At 44.8% G+C, this 20,562-nt stretch overlaps 2 protein-coding genes and 1 long non-coding RNA gene across 3 annotated transcripts; 1 reads left to right on the top strand and 2 right to left on the bottom strand.

Annotated features, from left to right (window-relative positions):
- Positions 1–7,041: 7,041 nt before the first annotated feature.
- Positions 7,042–15,877, top strand: CENATAC (centrosomal AT-AC splicing factor). Its single transcript, XM_067566635.1, has 11 exons — positions 7,042–7,593; positions 8,803–8,969; positions 10,217–10,315; positions 10,921–10,987; positions 11,080–11,142; positions 12,169–12,233; positions 12,838–12,952; positions 13,531–13,561; positions 14,022–14,111; positions 14,504–14,636; positions 15,343–15,877. Exons 1-11 carry the CDS (start codon positions 7,477–7,479, stop codon positions 15,410–15,412), a joined length of 1,017 nt encoding a protein of 338 aa, XP_067422736.1. The 5' UTR covers positions 7,042–7,476; the 3' UTR covers positions 15,413–15,877.
- Positions 7,435–14,510, bottom strand: LOC137165418 (uncharacterized). The gene is made up of 3 exons (XR_010923365.1): positions 12,715–14,510; positions 12,414–12,515; positions 7,435–11,488 (listed from the first exon to the last, which is right to left on the bottom strand). It is a non-coding gene; the product is annotated as an uncharacterized lncRNA (long non-coding RNA).
- A 977-nt stretch (positions 15,878–16,854) lies between the features above and the next one.
- RPS25 (ribosomal protein S25) lies at positions 16,855–20,517 on the bottom strand. Its single transcript, XM_067566671.1, has 5 exons — positions 20,383–20,517; positions 19,908–20,003; positions 18,442–18,625; positions 17,475–17,573; positions 16,855–16,957 (listed from the first exon to the last, which is right to left on the bottom strand). The coding sequence occupies exons 1-4, from the start codon at positions 20,383–20,385 to the stop codon at positions 17,479–17,481; spliced, it is 378 nt and encodes a 125-aa protein (XP_067422772.1). The 5' UTR covers positions 20,386–20,517; the 3' UTR covers positions 16,855–16,957; positions 17,475–17,478.
- Between the last annotated feature and the right edge of the window lie 45 nt (positions 20,518–20,562).

Consider the following 20,562-nt stretch of genomic DNA (forward strand, 5'->3'; position numbering starts at 1 on the left):
ATAAAGAGCACATAGCTGCAGACAAAAGAAAATGGTTATCCGGTACTCATTCTCTTCTTCTAATACCAGGATTTTGATCCTTTTTGTAGGGAAAATAACTAGTACAGCAGTGACTCACTCACCTCTCATTGGCACCTTTAAATACCAATCAGTAGGTTTGTTACAGTTGCTTTGAAAAATGTCTGCTTACTGACAGAGTTCTCATGTTTTGCAAGATGAATAACACCTCAGATCTGAAACATTCCCTTGTTTTCACTAATTAGAAATATTATTTATTATCTACAAATTGTAAAGATACGTAAAACAAATTAACAGTGGACTGCTAACTATACACATACATTATAATAATCTTTGCTCTCTCTAGTGTCTCTCATCCAGAGATTTCAAAGAGTTACATAAATATTAAATTAATTAAGCCTTCATGTTTATTAGTATATGTCCCCCTACCCCCTTGGCGGGTGTAAGTAACTATGAAGTAAATATGCAAGATCTCTGACCTAGATCCTCAAATGTATTTAGGCCCTTAATTTCCATAAATTAGGCCCCTATTTATTTACCTTTGAGAATCTGGGCCCAGGAAACTACTTACCTACCTCACAGACTAGTTGTGAGACTTGTACATATAAATAATTGCAGCTGTGCTGCTGTAGCATTTCAGTGAAGACTCCATCTACAGTGGCAGGAGGGGTAATCCTGTTGGCATAGGTAATCCAGCTCCCTGAGAGGTAGTAGCTAGGTCAACAGGAGAACTCCCTCATTGATCTAGTGCTGTCTACACTGAGGGTTAAATTGCTTTAACTGTATTACTCAGGGGGTGTGGATTTTTCACATCCTCTAAGTGAGCTAGTTATACTAGCCTAATTTACTACTTTAGACCAGACCTTAGTCCACAAGCCTGCAAATGCTTAAGTGTGTGAGTAACTTTACCCAGGTGAGTAGTCACGCCCATAAATTCATTGGGACTATTCACATGTGTAAATTTACTCATCTACGTCAGTGTGTGCAGGATCCAGACCTTATTTAATTATTTTAATCACTAACATGTTTTATATAAAGCAATAACCATACAGAATATCACAATATACTTTACTGCCACATGTGAAAATTGTGGTTATTCTGTGTGTGATATTTTGGAGAGAAAAGGCTAAACAGCAGTACTGACCAAAATGCTACTCAGCATCGGAAAATTCCTTTTTAAACAGTTAAAGATAGAGGTTAAACATTTCAAGAATGCCGAAGGGCCAGATCCTCAAAGATATCTAAATACCTGAAGTGCCTAACTTCCATCCATTTCCACCAGAGTTAGGTGCCTAAATACCTCCGTGACTAAGGCAAGGGCCTAGATTACACCTAAAATTCAGGTCAACCTAGCTATGTCACTCAGGACTATCAAACACTTCCCAGCCTGGCCACCATAGGTTGACCTAACCCCGATATAGAGACTAACTACTGCTTCTTGGAGAGGTAGATTACCTACATCAACAGAAAAAAAACCCTTATCGATGTAGGAAACATTTACACTACAGCTGCACAGCAGTAGCCCCATAGCTGTGCTGCTATAGCAGCCGTAGACATACTCCATTTCTACAGAACAAGTTAAGCCGGCATAGCTATGTTGGTCAGGAGTGTGAAGAGATGTGACTCGAGCTGGATAAAATCTTTTGGCCAAAACTTTTTTTTAACCAAAGAATGAAGATTCAAGTACATCAAAACATTTTGCAAATTTGTGTTGATTTCTGCTAATTGTTTTGGTAAAAAAAAAAAAAAAGATTCCCCCCTTCCCAAGAAATGTCAGAATGATTCATTTTGACATTTTTAGAATGACATTTTTAAAATTTTTGTGCTAGATTCACATGGGGATTTTGACACCTAACTTCTACATTTAGGTGCCATTCACAAATCTATCATAGTGGCCCCCATACACATTAGCCCAGTGATCAGGGCACTCACTGGGGATACAGGATACTCCTGTTTGAATCCCCACAGAGACTTGAACCCAATTCTCCCCACTCTTGTGGAGAGGAGGTGAACAAGCCATCAAGGACTATTCTGGGATGGAGAATCTCTCAATCTCCCCATCTGAACCCATTCCACCTTGTATAAATAATTAAATATTCACTGAAGCAGGGGTTGGAACCAGTGTCCTCCACCCACACCCCTATGAGTGCCCTAGCCAACAGGGTAGAGTCATTCTCCTGCCTTTTCTCTCTTTGGCCCAATGAACATTTAATTATTTAATGCAAAGTGGAAAAGCTTAAACAGGAGAAAACTGGAGGCTCCCTCCCCCCTGACTCAAAACGTTGGTGGTTAGGACTCACCCGGAATGGGGGAAGACCTCAGTTCAAGCCCTTGCTCCAGCCCAGAGTGTCAAACTTGGATCTCTCCCATTCAGGTGAGTAGCCCACCTATGGGCTATAAATGGTACACCACCACTATTAGAATCATAGAGTTGGAAGGAACCTCAGGAGGTCATCTAGTCCAACCCCCTGCTCAAAGCAGGACTAACCTCAGCTAAATAATCCCAGCGAGGGTTTTGTCAAGCCGCAGCTCAAAAACCTCTAAAGATGGAGATTCCACCACCTCCCTAGGTAACCCATTTGAGTGCTTCACCACCCTCCTAGTGAAAAACTTTTTCCTAATGTCCAACCTAGACCTCCCCCACTGCAACTTCAGACCGTTGCTCCTTGTTCTGTCATCTGCCACCACTGAGAACAGCCTAGCTCCATCCTCCCTGGAACCCCCTTTCAGGTATTTAATCCTCCTCATTCTTCTCTTCTGCAGACTAAACAAGCCTAGTTCCTTCAGCCTCTCCTCATAAGTCTTGTGCTCCAGCCCCCTAATCATCTTTGTTGCCCTCCGCTGGACTCTCTCCAACTTCTCCACATCCTTGTTGTAGTGGGGGGCCCAAAACTGGACACAATACTCCAAATGCGGCCTCACCAATGTCGAATAGAGGGGAATAATCACCTCCCATGATCCGCTGGCAATGCTCCTACTAATGCAGCCCAATATGTTATTAGCCTTCTTGGCAACCAGGGCACACTGCTGACTCAGATCCAGCTTCCTATCCACTGTTACCCCCAGGTCCATTTCTGCAGAACTGCTGCCTAGCTCATCAGTCCCCAGTCTGTAGCTGTGCATGGGATTCTTCCGTCCTAAGTGCAGGACTCTGCCCTTGTCCTTGTTGAACCTCATCAGATTTCTTTTGGCCCAATCCTCCAGTTTGTTTAGGTCCTTCTGTATCCTATCCCTATCTTCCAGGGTATCTACCACTCCCCCCAGTTTAGTGTCATCTGCAAACGTGCTGAGGGTGCAATCTACCCCATCCTCCAGATCATTAATGAAAATGTTGAACAAAACCGGCCCCAGGACTGACCCCTGGGGCACTCCGCATGTGACCGGCTGCCAGCTAGACATGGAGCCATTGATCACTACTCCTTGAGCCCTATGCTCTAGCCAGTTCTCTATCCATTTTATAGTCCATTCATCCAACCCATACTTCTTTAACTTGCTGATAAGAATACTGTGAGAGACTGAATCAAAAGCTTTGCTAAAGTCAAGGTATATCACGTCCACCGCTTTCCCCACATCCACAGAGCCAGTCACCTCTTCATAGAAAGCAACCAGGTTGGTCAGGCATGACTTTCCCTTGGTGAATCCGTGTTGACTGTTCCTGATCACCTTCCTCTCTTCCAAGTGCCTTAAAATGGATTCCTTAAGGACCTGCTCCATGATTTTTCCAGGGATTGAGGTGAGGCTGACCGGTCTGTAGTTCCCTGGATCCTCTTTCCTCCCTTTCTTGAAGATGGGCACTATGTTTGCTTTTTTCCAGTCATCAGGAACCTCCCCCAATTGCCATGAGCTTTCAAAGATAATAGCCAATGGCTCTGAAATCACATCAGCCAACTCCCTCAGCACCCTCAGGTGCATTGCATCTGGTCCCATGGACTTGTGTATGTCCAATCTTTCTAAATAGTCTCGGACCTGTTCCTTCAGCACTGCGGGATGTTCACCTCCTTCCCATTCTGTGCCACCCAGTGCAGTAGTCTGGGAGCTGACCTTGTCTGTGAAGACAGAGGCAAAAAAGGCATTGAGTACCTCAGTTTTCTCCACATCCTCTGTCACTAGGTTGCCTCCCCCATTCTGTAAGGAGCCCACACTTTCCCTAATCTTCCTCTTGTTGGTAACATACCTGTAGAAACCCTTCTTGTTCCCCTTCACGTCCCTTGCTAACTGCAACTCTAATTGTGCTTTGGCCTTCCTGATTTCATTCCTGCATGCTCGAGCAGTATTTTTATAATCCTCCCTCATCATCTGACCAAGCTTCCACTTCTTGTAAGCTTCTTTTCTGTGTTTAAGCTCACCAAAGACTTCGTTGTTAAGCCAAGCTTGTTGCCTGCCATATTTGTTATTCTTTCTGCACATTGGGATGGTTTGTTCCTGTGCCCTCAATAAGGTTTCTTTAAAATACAGCCAGCTCTCTTGGATTCCTTTCCCCCTCATATTAGCCTCCCAGAGGATCCTGCCCATCAGCTCCCTGAGGGAGTGAAAGTCTGCTTTTCTGAAGTCCATGGTCCGTATCCTGCTGTTCTCCTTTCTTCCTTTTGTCAGGATCCTGAACTCGACCATCTCATGGTCACTGCTGCCTAGGTTGCCACCCACTTCTGCTTCCCCTTTTCTATTACTATTACTACCTTTTCTTCTTGAGTTTTGTGAATCAAAGTTCCTATATGAATCTACCCCTTGTTCCAAATTTCATTTCCTTTACTTTTATTTTAAAAAAAAAAAAAAAAGGGGGGGGGGGGGGTGTGTGTTAAAAATGCCTGAAAACTAAACATATTTTTAGACCTGAAATGAATTTTTTCTAACTTCTCAATTCATTAAAAATTCCAGCTCTTCTAGTACGGACACAGCTTTTATTGGCAAAACTGCGCTTTTGCCGGTATAGCTATTTCAGCCCCCTCTTCATCTCCCCACCCCCGTAGCCCAAAATAAGCTATAGCAGAAAAAGCATCTTCACTGGTGGTTTTTGCTGACACACTGTCATTTAGAAACTACATCTCATCACATCCTTAACCAACACAGCTATGTCGGCAAAAGTTTGTACTATAGACTTGGCCCTTGTGTAGACATTGATATACCAGCAAAAAAACCTGTTTTGCCAGTACAGCTTAGACCAGGTCTACACTATAAACTTTTCCTGACAGAGTGATGTTGGTTAGTGGTGTGATTTTGTTTTTACTGACATAGCTATGCCAGTATAAACCCTAGAGTAGATACAGTTATATTATCCACAAAAAAAAAAAAAGTTTTTGCCAGTATAAGAAGAGTTATACTGGGTCAGAACAACAGTCCATCTAACCCAGTATCCTGTCTTCTGACAGCAACCAATGTCAGATGCTTCAGAGAAAATGAACAGAACAGGCAACCATTGAGTGATCCATCCTCTGTTGCCTGCTCCCAGCTTCTGGCAGTCACAGGCTAGGGACACTCAGCATGGTGTTGCATCCCTGACCATCCTGGCTAATAGCCATTGATGGACCTATCCTCCATGAACTTATCTAGTTTTTTGTGAACCCTGTTATAGCTTATTTTGTTTGGAAAACTGGTATAAACTGTGTCTACACTAGGACGGTTTGCTGGCATAACTATACTGGTATAGCTATACTGGCAATCCTTTTATAGTGTAGACAAGGCCTTATTTTTCTCACCTAATTAATATAAACCATACTAGCAAAAGCACTTCTCTGGTGGAATGACTACATCTGCTCTAGGAGGGTTTTGCCAGTGTAGATGTATCAGCAAAACTTTTCTATTGTAGACTCAGCCTATGTCCCATTTTCAAAACTGACTTTCACGTCAATACGTGCCTATGTCACTTATGCATGTTTGAAAGTTTTACTCAAGATCTCAGGAGTGCTGTCTTTCCTGACTAAGGCCATGATCCTGCAGGCTACTCCATGCAGAGTCCCAATGACTTCAACAGGGCTCTGTGTGGGTGCCAGGGTCCTCTCATGGAAAATAACATGCAGGATCTGGGCCTGAAATATAAGTCACTTTGCTTCACAAAGGGCTAGTAAAAACACTACCAACAAGAGCAATGAATACAACAGTGCTGCACAGTCACACCATGTTGAGGAAAATAAGCTTCTAGACTAGAGGCAAAAGTCATTTCAAAAGGAAAATACCTGTTCTTTCTTTGGGTTTTCTAGTAAACTAACAAAGTGTGTGCAAGTGCTGAGAGCACATTTGGTGGAAATGAAGAAATGAAATAATGCTTTGCCCCTCTTCAGTGCCTTCCATCCAAGAGTTTCAAAAACGTCTGCATGAGAAAGTGGCATTGGTTTAACTAAAGGGGTGACTTTTAAACCAGTTTACTTAAACCACTGCAAAACGCTATGTGGATAACTTTTACCAGGCTTATTTTGGGTTAGCTTCAGTCAACAAGATCGGTTTAAACGAATCCAAAATATGCCACTCTTACCCAGCAGAGGTGGGTCTACCCCAGGGGTTGGACTGTTGTCAGTAAATCCGTTTAAATCCATTCAGCGTCTGTGGTGGGCGAGGCCTTAGCCACATCACTGCGTTTCAGAGCAGGCCGAGAGGCAGGAGCACAACAGTGTCCTGTCTGCACAGATGAAGAGTGCCGGGCAGGGCGGGCCGGGCCGGGAGAAGCCATCTGACCAAGGCCACGAGCAGAGCAGGGCAGGGCAGGGCAGGCAGGGCAGGGCAAGGCGAAGGTCTCGGCAGACAACTTACCGAGAGCTGCGCTGGATCCAGCCCACTGGGAGTCTCTGACTCCAGGCTGAGGCTCTCTTTAAAGATCAGGTCTAGTCCAAGCACAGTTTGTACAGGCTGGCGGCAGGCGTGACGGGGGGACGTGCCACGCCAGGTCCTGCTGTGCGGGGGCAGCCCGCCTCTGGCCTGCTACCCTGTGACACCCTGGGGCAGCGAACGGGCGGCCGCGCCCACCTCACAGGTTGGCCGCCCTAATGCGCGCAGCCTCCGCGCCGCCCCTCGGACCCGGGGAGGGTAAAGCCCGGCCGGGCCGTGTCCCTCCCCAGTGGTCCCCGTGTGCCTCCCGAGAGCCGGGGACAAGCCCCCCTGCGGTGTGACAGGCGACAGCTGCGGTCCCCAGGGCCGGGGAGACGCGCAGGGAGGGACCCGGCAGTGGCCGGCCTGAGGCGGGGGGCGGGCGCGTGCCGCGGGCGGGAATGGCCTGAGGCGGGGGGCTCGAGGCGGCAGCGCCCTGAGGCGAGCGGGGTCGGGCGCGTGCCGCGGGCGGGAGCGGGAGTGGAGAGCGGCCGCTAGAGCGCGCTGCTGCCTCGGAGTCGGCTCGCGCAGGCTGCGCACGCAGAGCCAGGGCGGCCGCGCTGAGGCGGTCGGTCTGTCTCTGTCTGACTGAGGCGAGTCGGGCCGGGCCGGGCCGGCGGTTTAAGATGGCGGCGGTCGGCAGGCTGGGCTCCTAGCGCCGCCATGGGGGTGTTTTACTGCCCCCTCTGCCGCCTCAGCACCTTCGCGGGTCGGCGCCACCTCTACAGCGGCAGCCACCAGCGGCGGCTGCGGGCGGTTCTGGGCCGGCTGCAGGCCAAGGTGAGACCCGCGAGCCTCCGCACTCCCGTTCCGGTCCAGGGGCACAAGGGGCTCGCGTGACCGGGTGTCCCGCTCTTGGGACAGCGACAGCCCTGGCGTTCGGGGCTGGGTCTTGCACGGGCGCCTGTTTACACCCCCCGCCCCGGTCCCGACTTGCTGTGTGGTCACCGCGGGGCCGGGCCCGGGGCTCCTGGCTCCTGCAACTCAGGACGGGGGGATCAGGAAGGATGCCCGCAGCCCGGGTTCGAGCCCCGCCTCCGACGCCGGCCGGCAGCTCCTGTTCGCCACTCAGTCACCCTCGGTACCATGAGGACTACAGCGGGGCCATCTGTCAAGCGCCCTGCCCGCAAACCAGGCCCGAGGCGGTTGGGCTGCATCCAGCTCATCTTGGGCTTCGGCTAATTCAGCCTTTCTCAAAGCCGGGGCTAAGGCCGGCTGGGCGGGAGGGAAGCCACCAGGCGGGTGCCAGCCCCCATCATTCTCCGTGTCCCAGCTTTTTAACAGTAGGTTTCCAACTTCCCTGATTGTGAATAAAGATCCAGTAAAGTGATCCAGCGAGGGTAAAGGGTACAGAGCTGCCCCACTGCCTGTGGCCACCCAAGGCCCTGGCTCTGAGGTGGGACCAGTCCTGTTCATTTCAGTGGCTGCTAAAGACCGTGGAAGGCTATGTCTTCACTGGAAAAGTGTTCTTACACTGAGATAGCAAGGTCACCATAAACTCCTCTTGCAGCCAGGCCATCAACAGTTTTTACCTAAGTGTAGCTAATCCAGATAAATCCCACCTGGAGGGCATAAGGTTGACATTGAGTTAGAAATTAGTTGGGCCTGGTCACCTCTAGTTTACATGGAGATCAGTATCTTGAATTAGCTATTTCCATGTAAACAACACACTTTTTTCTGCACTGAAGAGTAAGCCTAAATGTCAATAATAACTATTTCACTAATCATGAAAGCATGTGGGAAAGGAGAGGACAAGTCACGTTACAAAGATCTGCATTGGTGTTTACTAAAATGTATGGGGCAATGGGACACTGGGGACTTCAAAGGACTACCTGGTGGGGCAGCATGAGTCGAAGAGGAGTAGGCCTTTACAAGCACATGACAGGATTGTAGGAGCCATGATTGGTTTCATTTTCTTGAAGAGACTCTGCTTTCAAAAGTTTGGTAAACAGCAGCTAATTCACCTTTCTTCTTCACGCCTTCAATTAGGTCCAGTTGGCTCGGAAGCTGATTAAAAACGCAGTGGTTGTGAAGTATGATGCAGAGGAGCACGAGCAAGTCTTCTGGTGTGTCTGCTGCAAGCAGGAGGTGAAAAGGCACCTGAGCCATGGGAACCTGACCGTGCTGCATGGGGGACTTCTGCAGCATATGGCCAGGTGGGGTGTTCACACACCTGTCTGCATCCTGTGGGATGCTATCACATGATTTAATAATACTATGCATGTGCATAGCCCCTCAAATCTGAGCCACAGAGATGAAGTGTCATGCTCCAAATCATATCCTGATTCAGTGGCAGAGCTGAGAATAAAACCAAGGAGTTAGTAACTAGATTCCTGCCATAACCAATTAGATATGCTTCCTCAATAGGCCATACATTTAAATCATTTAAAGCATATGTAGGACAAGAAGTTAACATGATTCCACATCTATTGATGTTTCTGACAGCCCTTAGTTTTTATTTCTGCCTTTGCCAATGACTTGCTGGGTGGTACGTAATGATAATTTAGATATGTAAGTGCTGATCTTAAAGAAAACCCATTGCTTAAAGTCCACTTACCATAACACAACATACAACTTTAAAGGGAAATTAAACTGGTAACTTAAATGACTCCTAACTCTTCCAGTATTATCATCCACTACTAATATTTTAATGATAGGTCTGTACAATATTGTACTTCTAAAAAACTCACTGAAATGAGGTGCAAGCTCTGTAAGATAGCTCTGGTGAGATAACACTTTGCTGTTCCATAAACTTTTCCTTATTAAAATGTGGTTGCTTAGAGACAGATTTCACTAGCTTTTGTGTGGACTAATTTTGAAAGACAAATTTGTGAGATAGAGGGAGAAGAAAGTGTTCAACCCTCTACCGCTACAGTGATGACCATGATATGTGCATCAAAGGAGACAGAAGTACTCATGGTGTCTTTCAAGGTTTCTGTGACTCAACCAAAATTCTACATTAGAGAAGGGCATGAACCAAACACGAGTTTTTAGTGGTGTTTCACATCCAAACACATATTTGAATCGGCACTTTGTTACTGACCTTAACCTTGACCAAACCCTGAAATTGGGGTGCATAAAATACAAAATCTTGATTCTATATTTCATTGCTTTTTCATGTTGCTTTAATGGGCAATGAAAACTACTACCTGTACTGCTACAGCATAACTTATCTGCTTTCAATAGCAGTTTCTCTTAGTATCTTTACTACTCTAATTTTTTGCCACATAGAGCAATTTTTTGTGTTGCCCATGGCTATCAGTATAAGTTAATAAATACATCTGTTTAAGATCACTGTTAACGGAGATGTGTATGCCTTATTAATGATGTGCTCTCTGCTTAGTTTAGAGTGGGAGCCCAGGCTTTAAGTGATTTAATCAAACTTGGTTTTATTCTTTTAAAGCCAGGAGCATAAAAAAGAAGCCAACAAATTCTGGTGGGAGAACAAAGCAGAAGCCAAATTAAAGCAACAGTTTCTGATTTCCCCTGAGGACTATGAACGGTATGTAGGCACCTTGTTTGTCTCTTTGCTTGGGGATATAGGATTTGCTAGAGTATATCAAGCTATTGATTCAATACTCTTTGGGACAGAGATGTTTTGGTGTGTGTATTTGTGGTGGTGTATAAATAATTAGCCCAGACTCCTGCTCCAAGCAGCGACCAATATCTGATACCATCTTCCCAGGCACATGGCCAATTACACTGTGATAGAGATGATCACTTGTGGAAGTCAGAAAAGCATGCCTCATCACCTCACCGTGTCAAGTATAAGATTTGTACATCCTCTATTAGCATGATTATAAAAAAAAAAGTCATAAGATTATCCAGCCCTGTGTTCATTCCAGTCATAGATATATTGCAGATTCTATAATGATTTAGCATTCATCATGGCTTATCTTCCATGGGCTTTACAACCAGTAACTCAGTAATCCTGGCAGGGTCCCTGCAAATGTAAGCCTTTATTATCCCTCTCTTACAAATAGGAAAACTAAAGCACAGAGAGTCGGTGTCAGAGCTTGAGGTAGAAATTCAGGTGTTCTGAGCTCTGTTCAGCTGTCACACTAGATCATGGAACAAAAGTGACTGATCTCTCAAATACTGTTTCAGGTTCAAATCATCACTTGTCAAAGCTCTGGACGCTTATGAAGAAAGAGAGGATGAGGTCATTAAAGAGGTGAACAGAGATGCCATAGGTGTGTTGTGCCTGACTTGCCTGTTTGCTTTGCCTTTTGTCCTCATCCTGTCTCCTGCTTTGTTCTGTTCCAGATGGCTTTCCGTATCCGAGAAGTGGAGCAGAGTAGACTGGAAATGGTGCAAGCAGTCTTAGAGGTTTGTGTTCCCAGGATGCACCTGAGCAGTATCCAGCAAATGATTGATTGTTTCCACAAGCCCACTGAGTTCTTATAGATGGCTATTCCATTGATACTTATATTGAAACTACAACTATTTACTTCTAATAACTTGTTCTCTCGCCTATCCCGAGGAGGTTTTGATGGGTAACAATTGATAGGACTGCTGCTCTTTGATTGCGAATCTCTGGCTTCATTCAGGTGTAGTTATTAATCTAGCAGATATGCACTGCACTATGTTTGAGTGATCACTGTGACTGAAGTCATCTTTTCATCCTTGCTAGTTCTTCCAGGCTAGGGTTGGGTGTGGGTCACAGAGAAGGAATCTGGAATAAGATGTGCTGGTATTATACCTGCACTGTAGAAAACTAGACACTTAAATACCCTTGGTTATAAAATTCTAGTACATACATTACCTTCCTGCATTGCATTCTCTAAAGAAGCACCTGGAATCAGATATATCCTTTTGCAGGGTACTCAGTCTTGCACTTACAGGGGATGGAATCTCTTAGGTCTTTTGACTATACTCTCACAGACTAGGTAAAGTTTTTGGCCTCTTTTTTCTTTTTAAAGTGCAAATTTTGTCTGACTCCATAGAAAGGGCATTGTGGTGATGTAGATTCACTCAATGACTCCACTTCAAATTGCTCAGTTTACAGATAAAAAAAATTGCACTTTATAACTGCTGGTGCTTCATGCACCCTGAGATCAACAAGTGTCTGAATCCTCATCAGCAATAGATATTCTGCAATTTGAACCTAGTTTACAACTCTGTCCATAATTCAAAAGCCATTGAAAAGAAAACTCCCTCTCTCTCTTTCTCTTGCTAGTGCCGCAGAGCCCGTGCAAACAAAAATTTTTTAGCATCTACACTGAAAATGCCCACTTTCATTGCCTGCAAAAGATAAACATGAATGTATGATTGCAATATGAGGTGTCTCATAAAACAGGAAGGGACTTATTGTTGAATACCAGAAAAAGTGTTTTTTTCCTGAATCAAACTCAGCCTCAGACAGAGACAGAAGTTTGTGATGAACCCTCTGCCTTCAGTACACCAGGAAGACATGAAAGGTAGGAAACTTGCCTTTTATATCATCACGTATGTCTCCCTCTGCTTAAGAGTTTTGAATTTGGTGAAATGTTGAGCAGCAATTATCTAGAAAGTTACTAATACTGTTTCCCTGGCCAATGTAGTAGATTCAATGTAGTAGATAATAGATGGCTATTGCTTTCTGGATTGCTATCACTTACCTGCACCATTTCTCTGAATTAACACAGTTCTCAGGAGCAGCAGCTGGAACCTTAAGCCACCTGCATACATCTAGTAGGCAAATTCATTCTTCCTTCAGTATCCTAGAACAAACAATTTAATGCTACTGTTTCTGTAAGGGTAGATAATGTCCCACCTCCAGAGAGGGTTGCAAAGAGCTAGACTGACAGAATGCTGTATAGGTGCTAATTACTGTGAACTGCTGCTGTATTTCCTCTCATCTTCCCAATTAAAAATCTCCAAACTTGAACACATTGCCATTAAAGTATTTTTATGCCTCACCTGTGTCCTAAAACTTGAATTTAACAATGCCATGCTGTAGTTTGAAATACATTTGCTCTCTTGATGTTGTCCTGGATATCAAATAACTCATCTGGCAGACTATCTTTGGCTCCTGTGTTCTAGTGACTTCACCTTCATCACTGAAGAGGCAGAGCAGCCTGGTCCAAGTGTGATTCAGACAACACCTGATTTAGATTGGATGGAAGCAGCCCATGCTTTGACATTTATTGGCTACCAGGTAGGATTGGGGAGGGGCTTACAGAGTCACTTTCCTTTTTTCATGGGTACTGATAATTCAGATCATAGCCAATGGAATTTGTACTTCTAGTCTTTGGTAAGGATCAGAATTTTGGTTTGCAGGTTTCCCCAATAGCGTAGTTGTGGAGAAAGCAACCCTGTGGATTTCAGCAATTGATTGGGTGAAAAACTCAGTCCTGAAACATGGGATTTTTGTTTCACTTACTGAATATTTCCTAAAAGAAATGCACTGAAAATGAAAAATCCCTAGTAGAGGCTAATCTAGTCGATGGAAATAGAGAAAAAAACTCTTTTCCTCTTTGTATATCTTTATAGCAAAGTTTCATTGGGGAAGGGAATTTCAAATGGAATTCACTCCCACGAGCTGCTTATTTTCAGTTATCAGGATCCCCTTGTACATTTATTTGTCCATGCATGAAGATCTGCACAATCCAATAGTTTAATACCTGTTACTGTTTTTTAGGGTTTATCTGCTGTTGTAGTACAAAGTTACAATAAAAAGTTGCTTTTTTTAATAATCCATTTCTAATTGGGATTTTCTTAATTTTTTGAAAACAGGAATCAGAAGGGAAGGGAAATGTTCACACAGGTACATATTTGTTGAAAGTTTCACTTTTTCAACCTTATCAAACATTTCTGGGCTCTGAATACAGAAAAAGACAGTAAAGTAACTTTAAAACATAAAATTGTGGCGGGAGCGAGAAATGTTAACTAGCTTGCTAATATTTCAGACTGACTTCAGATATTAGAAGGTGGTGAAGCAAAATCAGGCTCATATGGTTTCAAAGGAGTTTCCCTTAACTGTATGGTTGTAAGGTATGAAGCGTCATGGCTCTTAGCTGTGACAGTTAAGGTGCTTAGGCCTTTATTTGCTCCACAAAGGAGGAAGCACAAAGTATAGTATTTCCAGTAGAAACCCATTTCACCACTGATTTGTTAGGGAAACAGTCTATATGCACAAATTTGGGGGTACGTGTCCCATCCTCTCTCCTCTGGTTCTGTATTTAGGATTATTTCAGTAGCTAAACATGTTCCCCATGACCTCCTAGGAGCCAAACCTCCCTGGTTGATGCAGGATAAAGAGACATTTGGAAGCAAACAGCAGATTGGACCTTCATATGAGGAGTTTCTCAAAGAAAGTGAGTGGCTTTGGATATTACTACTTGGATATATTGAGGCAAGATTTAGTTTTTAAACGCTTTGGTTTTATTTAAAAAGTGAATCACTGTAAAACAGTTTAATAAAGTGAACCATCTAATAGGAAGTCAGTGCGACAAGTTTATGTATCAGACTAAGTGATGCAGCATAAATGAGGTACGTTAAATTCTGGATATAGACTAGGTAATGATTTTTCTGAAAATCCTGGAGATGAATTCTAGTTAGTCAACAGACTCTAGTAAGAAGGAAGAAAAACCTACCTATTTAGAAAGAGACCAATATTCTCCCAACTACTTTTTCTGGAACTTTACCTAAAATACTTGACCAGTGCTGGATAGAACCTCTTCACATTCTTTGAACTAATGATTCTTAGCAGAGAAGCAGAAGCTGAAAAAGCTTCCAGCACATCGTGTCGGTGCCAACTTTGATCACACTTCTGAGACAAGTGAAGGCTGGCTTCCCTCCTTCGGACGGGTCTGGAACCATGGCAGGAGGTGGCAATCTAGGTAAGCGTCTACCTAGCATGGACTGACATTGAGCTGGGGGGCATTCCTTGTGTGTGGGTGTATGTATATGTGTGTATATATACACACCCACACACGGTTTTGGCAATTTGCAGGAAAGACTTCTCAAATGATAATTGACAATGATATTGGCATATGTATATGAAACAGATGTCTTGCTGCAAATAGCAGGAGTTAATGCCCAATGTGTGAAGCCTTGGATCTGAGATTCTAGTGCTGAAGTAGCTCACTCATACACAATCTTTAAACAGAGGTCACGTTAGCTGCAGCATCACTGAGTGTCCTACAGCACTTTACGTAGAACTTTGTCTTGGTGTACTTGGCTAAAATTTCTCCTCTGGGTTGTACACTGTAGTGATGCCTGCCCTTTCTCAAACGTGGCTGCAGTTTGTATAAATGGAGAGTTGTACCTGTCCTAGGGGTATCATAAGCTGAAGCTCAATATAAGATGTTCATTCTTAGAAGACTTGAACACCCCTAGTGAATTACGTGGAGTGGTGTTTGTCATAGCTACCTGAAGAGTAGAAACTTCCTTCATATTTAGACTGTGATAACAAATGCTCCCAACTGAAAGTGCGCACAGGTGGGAGTCTCTTCTATTGATTGCTGTTCTGTACTGCCACTTATAGTATGTTTCCCAGCTTCTTGTATTCTTTTAATCTGAGTTTTTCATGGGTATCCTTTTCAGACATCAGTTCAAAGCAGAATCAGGCAAAGAGGAAAATCAAAGGAAGACCAGGCTAAAGACCAAAATCTGAGGTTCAGTGAAAAAGTGCACACATCCTACTATTTATGTACAAAGGCTGTAACCTGTAACCCCCATGTTAGTGCTGTTATGTTTACCTCTTTTATAATCCAGCTGTATAGCAAACATAAGACTCTTGCACAACTAGTTTTGCTTATCTACGTGTATTAAAAGAACCAAGTGGGACGTGTTCTATCGTACAGTGTAGATCAGTGGTTCCCCCCACTCAGCCCAGCCAAATGGAATTTCAGTGAGGAGGCTCTCCTGTCCTGGCTGCTGCAGGGAAACCGCATGCATCCTGTAGCCACATGCGCTCCACCTGGGTCCCAGACAGTGGCTCCCTTCTGCAGCCAGGGGGATGGAAGATCACTGCTCCCCTTCTCCTGGCTCCAGCAGGGACCCCAGCACCTAGGTAGAGCACTGTGCTGTGCTCCCTGATACAGCTAGGGGGAAAGGAGCACTGATCTCCCAGCCCCTTGACCTGCAGCAAGGAGCCTGCACCTGTCATGTAGCCCCGTGGCAACACGCTTCACCTGGATCCTTAGGCAGCATCTCCCCTCTGCAGCCAGCCTGAGGGGAGCCGTGAGCTACTTTGAAAGCCCCCGCAGGCTAGTTTTGGCCCCCAAGCCACAGGTTGGGAACCACTGGAGTAGATGAAAAGGAGTAAGCCCTTTGTGGCCAGAGCTGTCAGCATCAGTCATGGCTCTTAGCTGCAGGACAGCCACCTCAAAGGGGAATAATTTGTGTCATATACTCCTGCTGTAATGCTTGCAGACTTCACCTATCCTGTAATAGAGAAGGTAGTTTCTCTTGTATTTACAGCCTGTTGCATTTAGAAGTTTTATTTAATTTAGATAGATTAATCTAACACCAAGACTCATGGAGTGATAGCCGGTCTGTTTGCAGTGACTCAGTCCTAGAATCTTGTGAAAGGTTGGAAAAATCCTACAGTTCTAAGGTAGCTTAAAGGGAGGTTAAGGCTCCAATAAAACACCTTTTAAGAAAAAAAATGTTGTAGCTAGTCACACATACGAGTGTGTCTAATTAGGAGTTAACTGAAGCTTGCTTTCAGAACACTGCTTGTAATCTCTGCAGAGGAAAGTGATTTACTATGCTGAATTTATTCCTTAGAATTTGCACTGATGTAGGATTTTAGAATTCCAGGACTTAACAAAAAAAAAAAAACCCCAGACTCTTCCATATGCTCAATTGATGACTTGATCAATTCACTGAAGACTTAATCCTCTCAAAACAAACAAAAAAGGGAAGGCATCGGGGAAAGGAGGGTTTAAAACCTGACCAGGGTTTCTTCAGTTAGCATGGCCTCCATTTTTACCTACTGTTTTGTAGCCTTCCTATCTACTAGTGTGGCCCCCTTATTGTCTAAGCACTTCCCTACTATTTTAAGACACCTCCCCACCCTAGTATGTAACAGAGTACAAACTAACTCCTCGATGGTCGTGAGGGTATTTTTTATTCTCTCATCCCCTTAAGAAAACAAAATTGAACAATTTTATCGTATACATTTACATAAAGATTGCAGAGGTGATTGGAGAACCTGCAAAGCAAAAAGTAGTGTGAGTTAGACAACTAGTTCCACACAACTGAGTGTCTAATAAAATTTGTTCTATTGAAGCAGTTATAATTTGAAAGAACAGTCCTCCACTCATCTGACAATTTTTATCAAGAACTCAGTTTGAATGGTTTATTGCTATTGAGCAGGTAGCACATTCAAGAGAGACCTTAATAAAAAGACAAGCAGGGAGTAAGTGACAGAAGTGATCTCCTACCCCCTCTTGCCAGATATCTATTATTTAACACCACAACTTCTATATAAGCTATTAGAATTCCTTTCTCCCACTGATGCAGAGGCAATAATTAAGTTTTAGTGCTTCCAGAACTATATGCCTGTTTTTACTCTGTTTAGAAGTAGATTTTTAAGAGATTTCACAAGGGAATAGAAGTCCACCATGAAGAATTCACACTGGGATTCTGGTTCGCATTTCTATTAACAAGGGATACATAAATGGAGAGGCAGGGATACATGCAATGTCAGAATTTCAATAGCACCTCACCTTTTTAAGCATCCTCCCCACCAGCAGGTGCATCTCCACACTTCGTGTTTCTGGTGTAAATCACTTGGGCTCGGTGCTTGGACACAAGTTTGATCAAACCTATCAAGGAGGCAGGAAACATTATTAAAAAAAGTCCAGAATCTTTAAGACAGTGTTAACAGATAACCTTGGAAGGCCCACCCTTCCAAAGACTAACAGTTCTACCTTGAGAGCTGCAGACTCAGGGCTAAGAACCTAGCATTTTAATTCATTCTAGTTCTGTTCATTGTTTCGCTGTGCCTTCTAAACAGGGAACACTGAAATGAATTCCTGTTGAGGCCCTTGGCAACCAGAGCCAAAGAGCCTGTCTAGAACACAGTAGTCCCCACACTAAAAGTCTCATAGGACAGGCAGGACTTCAGCATGATCCAGGAAAAGTTAGCACTGCAAAACTGAACCAGGTTTTCAGTTGTCAGATGATCTGGTCACATAGTAATCTCCTGACTCAATTTTCTACACCACAGATGGGATCTTCCTCTTAGCAATTAGACACTATGGCTATCAAACATCCATTTTTTTTGCACTGTATTTAAAAATATGCACACAAGTAACCATCAATTCTGATGTGGTCGTATAGAGAAACATTAAAATGCCAAGTGACATATTAGACTGATGAGAAAAAGGAGACATTTAAATGTAAAATGCTCATTATTGAACTCCTTTGTATACAAGCTACCTGCAACTAGATTTGTATCAAATCAATCAACAAATAAGGGAGATCAAAGAATACATCTGGGTTGAGGTCTCCCATCCCACAATTCAGTGTTTTTAACATTTTCAGAGGAGTAGCCGTGTTAGTCTGTATACAGCAAACACAACGAGAGTTCTGTGGCACTTTAAAGACTAACAAATTTAATATTTGTAGGCATAAGCTTTCGAGAGACTTCAGCTCTCTTCTTCAGATGCAGTAATACAGAAAATAGGTAACCTTTGCTGAGCAGTTCTTGGAGGGCAGCTCTTGCTAGGGAACCTCGAATTTTCAGCCTTTCAGAGACTACAGCAGGCGTGATGAGCTTGTAGTTGGGCACTTCTTTGCACAGTTTATCATAAGTAGCCTTGTCAAACAAAACAAGGTTGTTCAGCTTGTCTCTTACTTTCCCCTTGGACCACTTCTACATGAAGAAAAAGAAGGGAAACCACCTTCAAACAAGCAGCACAATAAAAGCTTTGGCATGATCTCAAGAACTGCATCATCAGGCCACAGCATTTCCTCCTTGACCACCAAATGCAAGCTTATTGCTCAGAGGAGCACTAATTACAGAGAGACCACCTATTTACTATGTTAACACAGACCCATTAGCAGCAGGCTTTAACATGCATAATAGTGCCTTTTCTACACTACCACAATCACCACCACAAAATGAAAATTCCAGAGCAGACAGCAATCAGGCATTTTTACCACTATTATTCAATCTGCGTTAAGCCACTTGAGGTGTGCTCATAGTGCCAGACTTGCTGCACCAATGACTCATCCCCAAAAGTGGCAAAGTGTAACTTGATACTGACATTGGCTTCTTTGTGATGTATGAAGAGGGACTGAAGTTCCCACCCCACCTGCTCCAATTTTCATATTTGAAATTCAGGCTTTAGCTCCCCTGTAACAGTAAGGACATCCCAAAATTAGCAGGATTATGATGTCTCATGTACCAAGGAAGTGAAACTTTCTTCAGTGTTGAAAAGCCTTTTTAGACCTTCTTTATAGTAATTGGGGTGGAGGAGAATGCAATTTGCCTCCCTTGAAACTCAAATTATAAAGGTTTGGAGAGATACTGTTCAATTCAATATTCATATGACATTCCCCCTTAAATAATTCTGTCAAGTTAAACTCTAAGGGACCCTAGGGTTCATGGTAACTTGCTAACGTTTTAAATCAGCTTATGATCTAGATGGGGTCTAATAGCATTTATTTTAAAGCACTTCAAACATTAAAAAGCATTTCAAGAGCACCATGACAGAGGGGAACACGCCCTTTTACAATGGGACATGCCCAAAGGAGTCAATGACAGAGCTGGGAAACCTAACTCCCAGCCATCAGTCAGTCTCTGGCTACTGCTAAATACCAAATGTAGAAACCGCCTGTACAGGTCTTTAAAATGTGATTTACCGGTATGAATAACGGAAGGAGGGAGATATTTTATTACAGAATAAAACATCTCACGGCCTGGCCTTGAGCACAGTATCCTTCAGGCTCAGCTGAGCACATGGCCGCTGCTCTCTGCCCCCTAGCCGCCAGTGGAGATGATACTGACCCACCTCCCGGGACATGCAAGGAATAATTCGCCAGGAAACGGCTTTGCTGAGCACTGGGATGCCCGCGCGAACACGGCGCACCCAGACCCTGCTGCCGAGCAAGCAGGCGAGAGCCCAGTGACCCCGCGTGCTGCAGACTCCTACCTTCTTTTTGGCTTTGCCCCCAGATTTGTTCACTGGGTCCTTGTCCTTCTTGGCGGACTTCCCCGCATCCTTCTTCTTCTTGTCGTCCTTGGGGGGCTGGAAAGAGACGAAACGGGGGGGGGGGGTGAGGCCAGGTGCTCCCACTCCCCACAGAGCACCACGGGGAAAAACTGGCCCTACCCGATACCCCAGGGCGCAGGCCCAGGGAGCGCGCGGGAACAAGCCTCCAAGGCGGGCGGCGACTGAGCCCCCCGCAGCTGCCAGGCGGCAGAGGCCGGGGCCCGCCACGCGGCGCCTCACAGACGCGCCTCCCCCCGCCCGAGCGTCTCCCGACGGGAGGGAAGGGGGCGACTCCAGGGCTAGGGCTAGGGCCGGTCCCACGAGGCCCAGCCGCTCCGACTGCCTCGCAGACACCCCTGCCCTAGGCTAGGCCAGGCCAGGCGACTCGGCCTGGTGCCGGCTCGGGCTCACCCACCATAGCGAGGCAGCGGTAGCTGTTGCTTCAAGATGTCGGCTGAGAAAGGAAGCCGCCTGGCCGAGGAGCCTGGGAAACCCCGTGCTTTCACTGCGCTTCCGGAGCGCGGAGCGACAAGTCGCAACAGCGCTTCCGGGTCAACGAGAAAGAACGACAATTCCCATAATACACCGCTCCGAC

Source organism: Emydura macquarii, unplaced genomic scaffold (genome assembly GCF_026122565.2).
Source record: "Emydura macquarii macquarii isolate MOO-44397 ecotype Brisbane River unplaced genomic scaffold, CSIRO-AGI_Emac_v2 contig_312, whole genome shotgun sequence".
NCBI classification, from domain to species: Eukaryota; Metazoa; Chordata; order Testudines; family Chelidae; genus Emydura; species Emydura macquarii.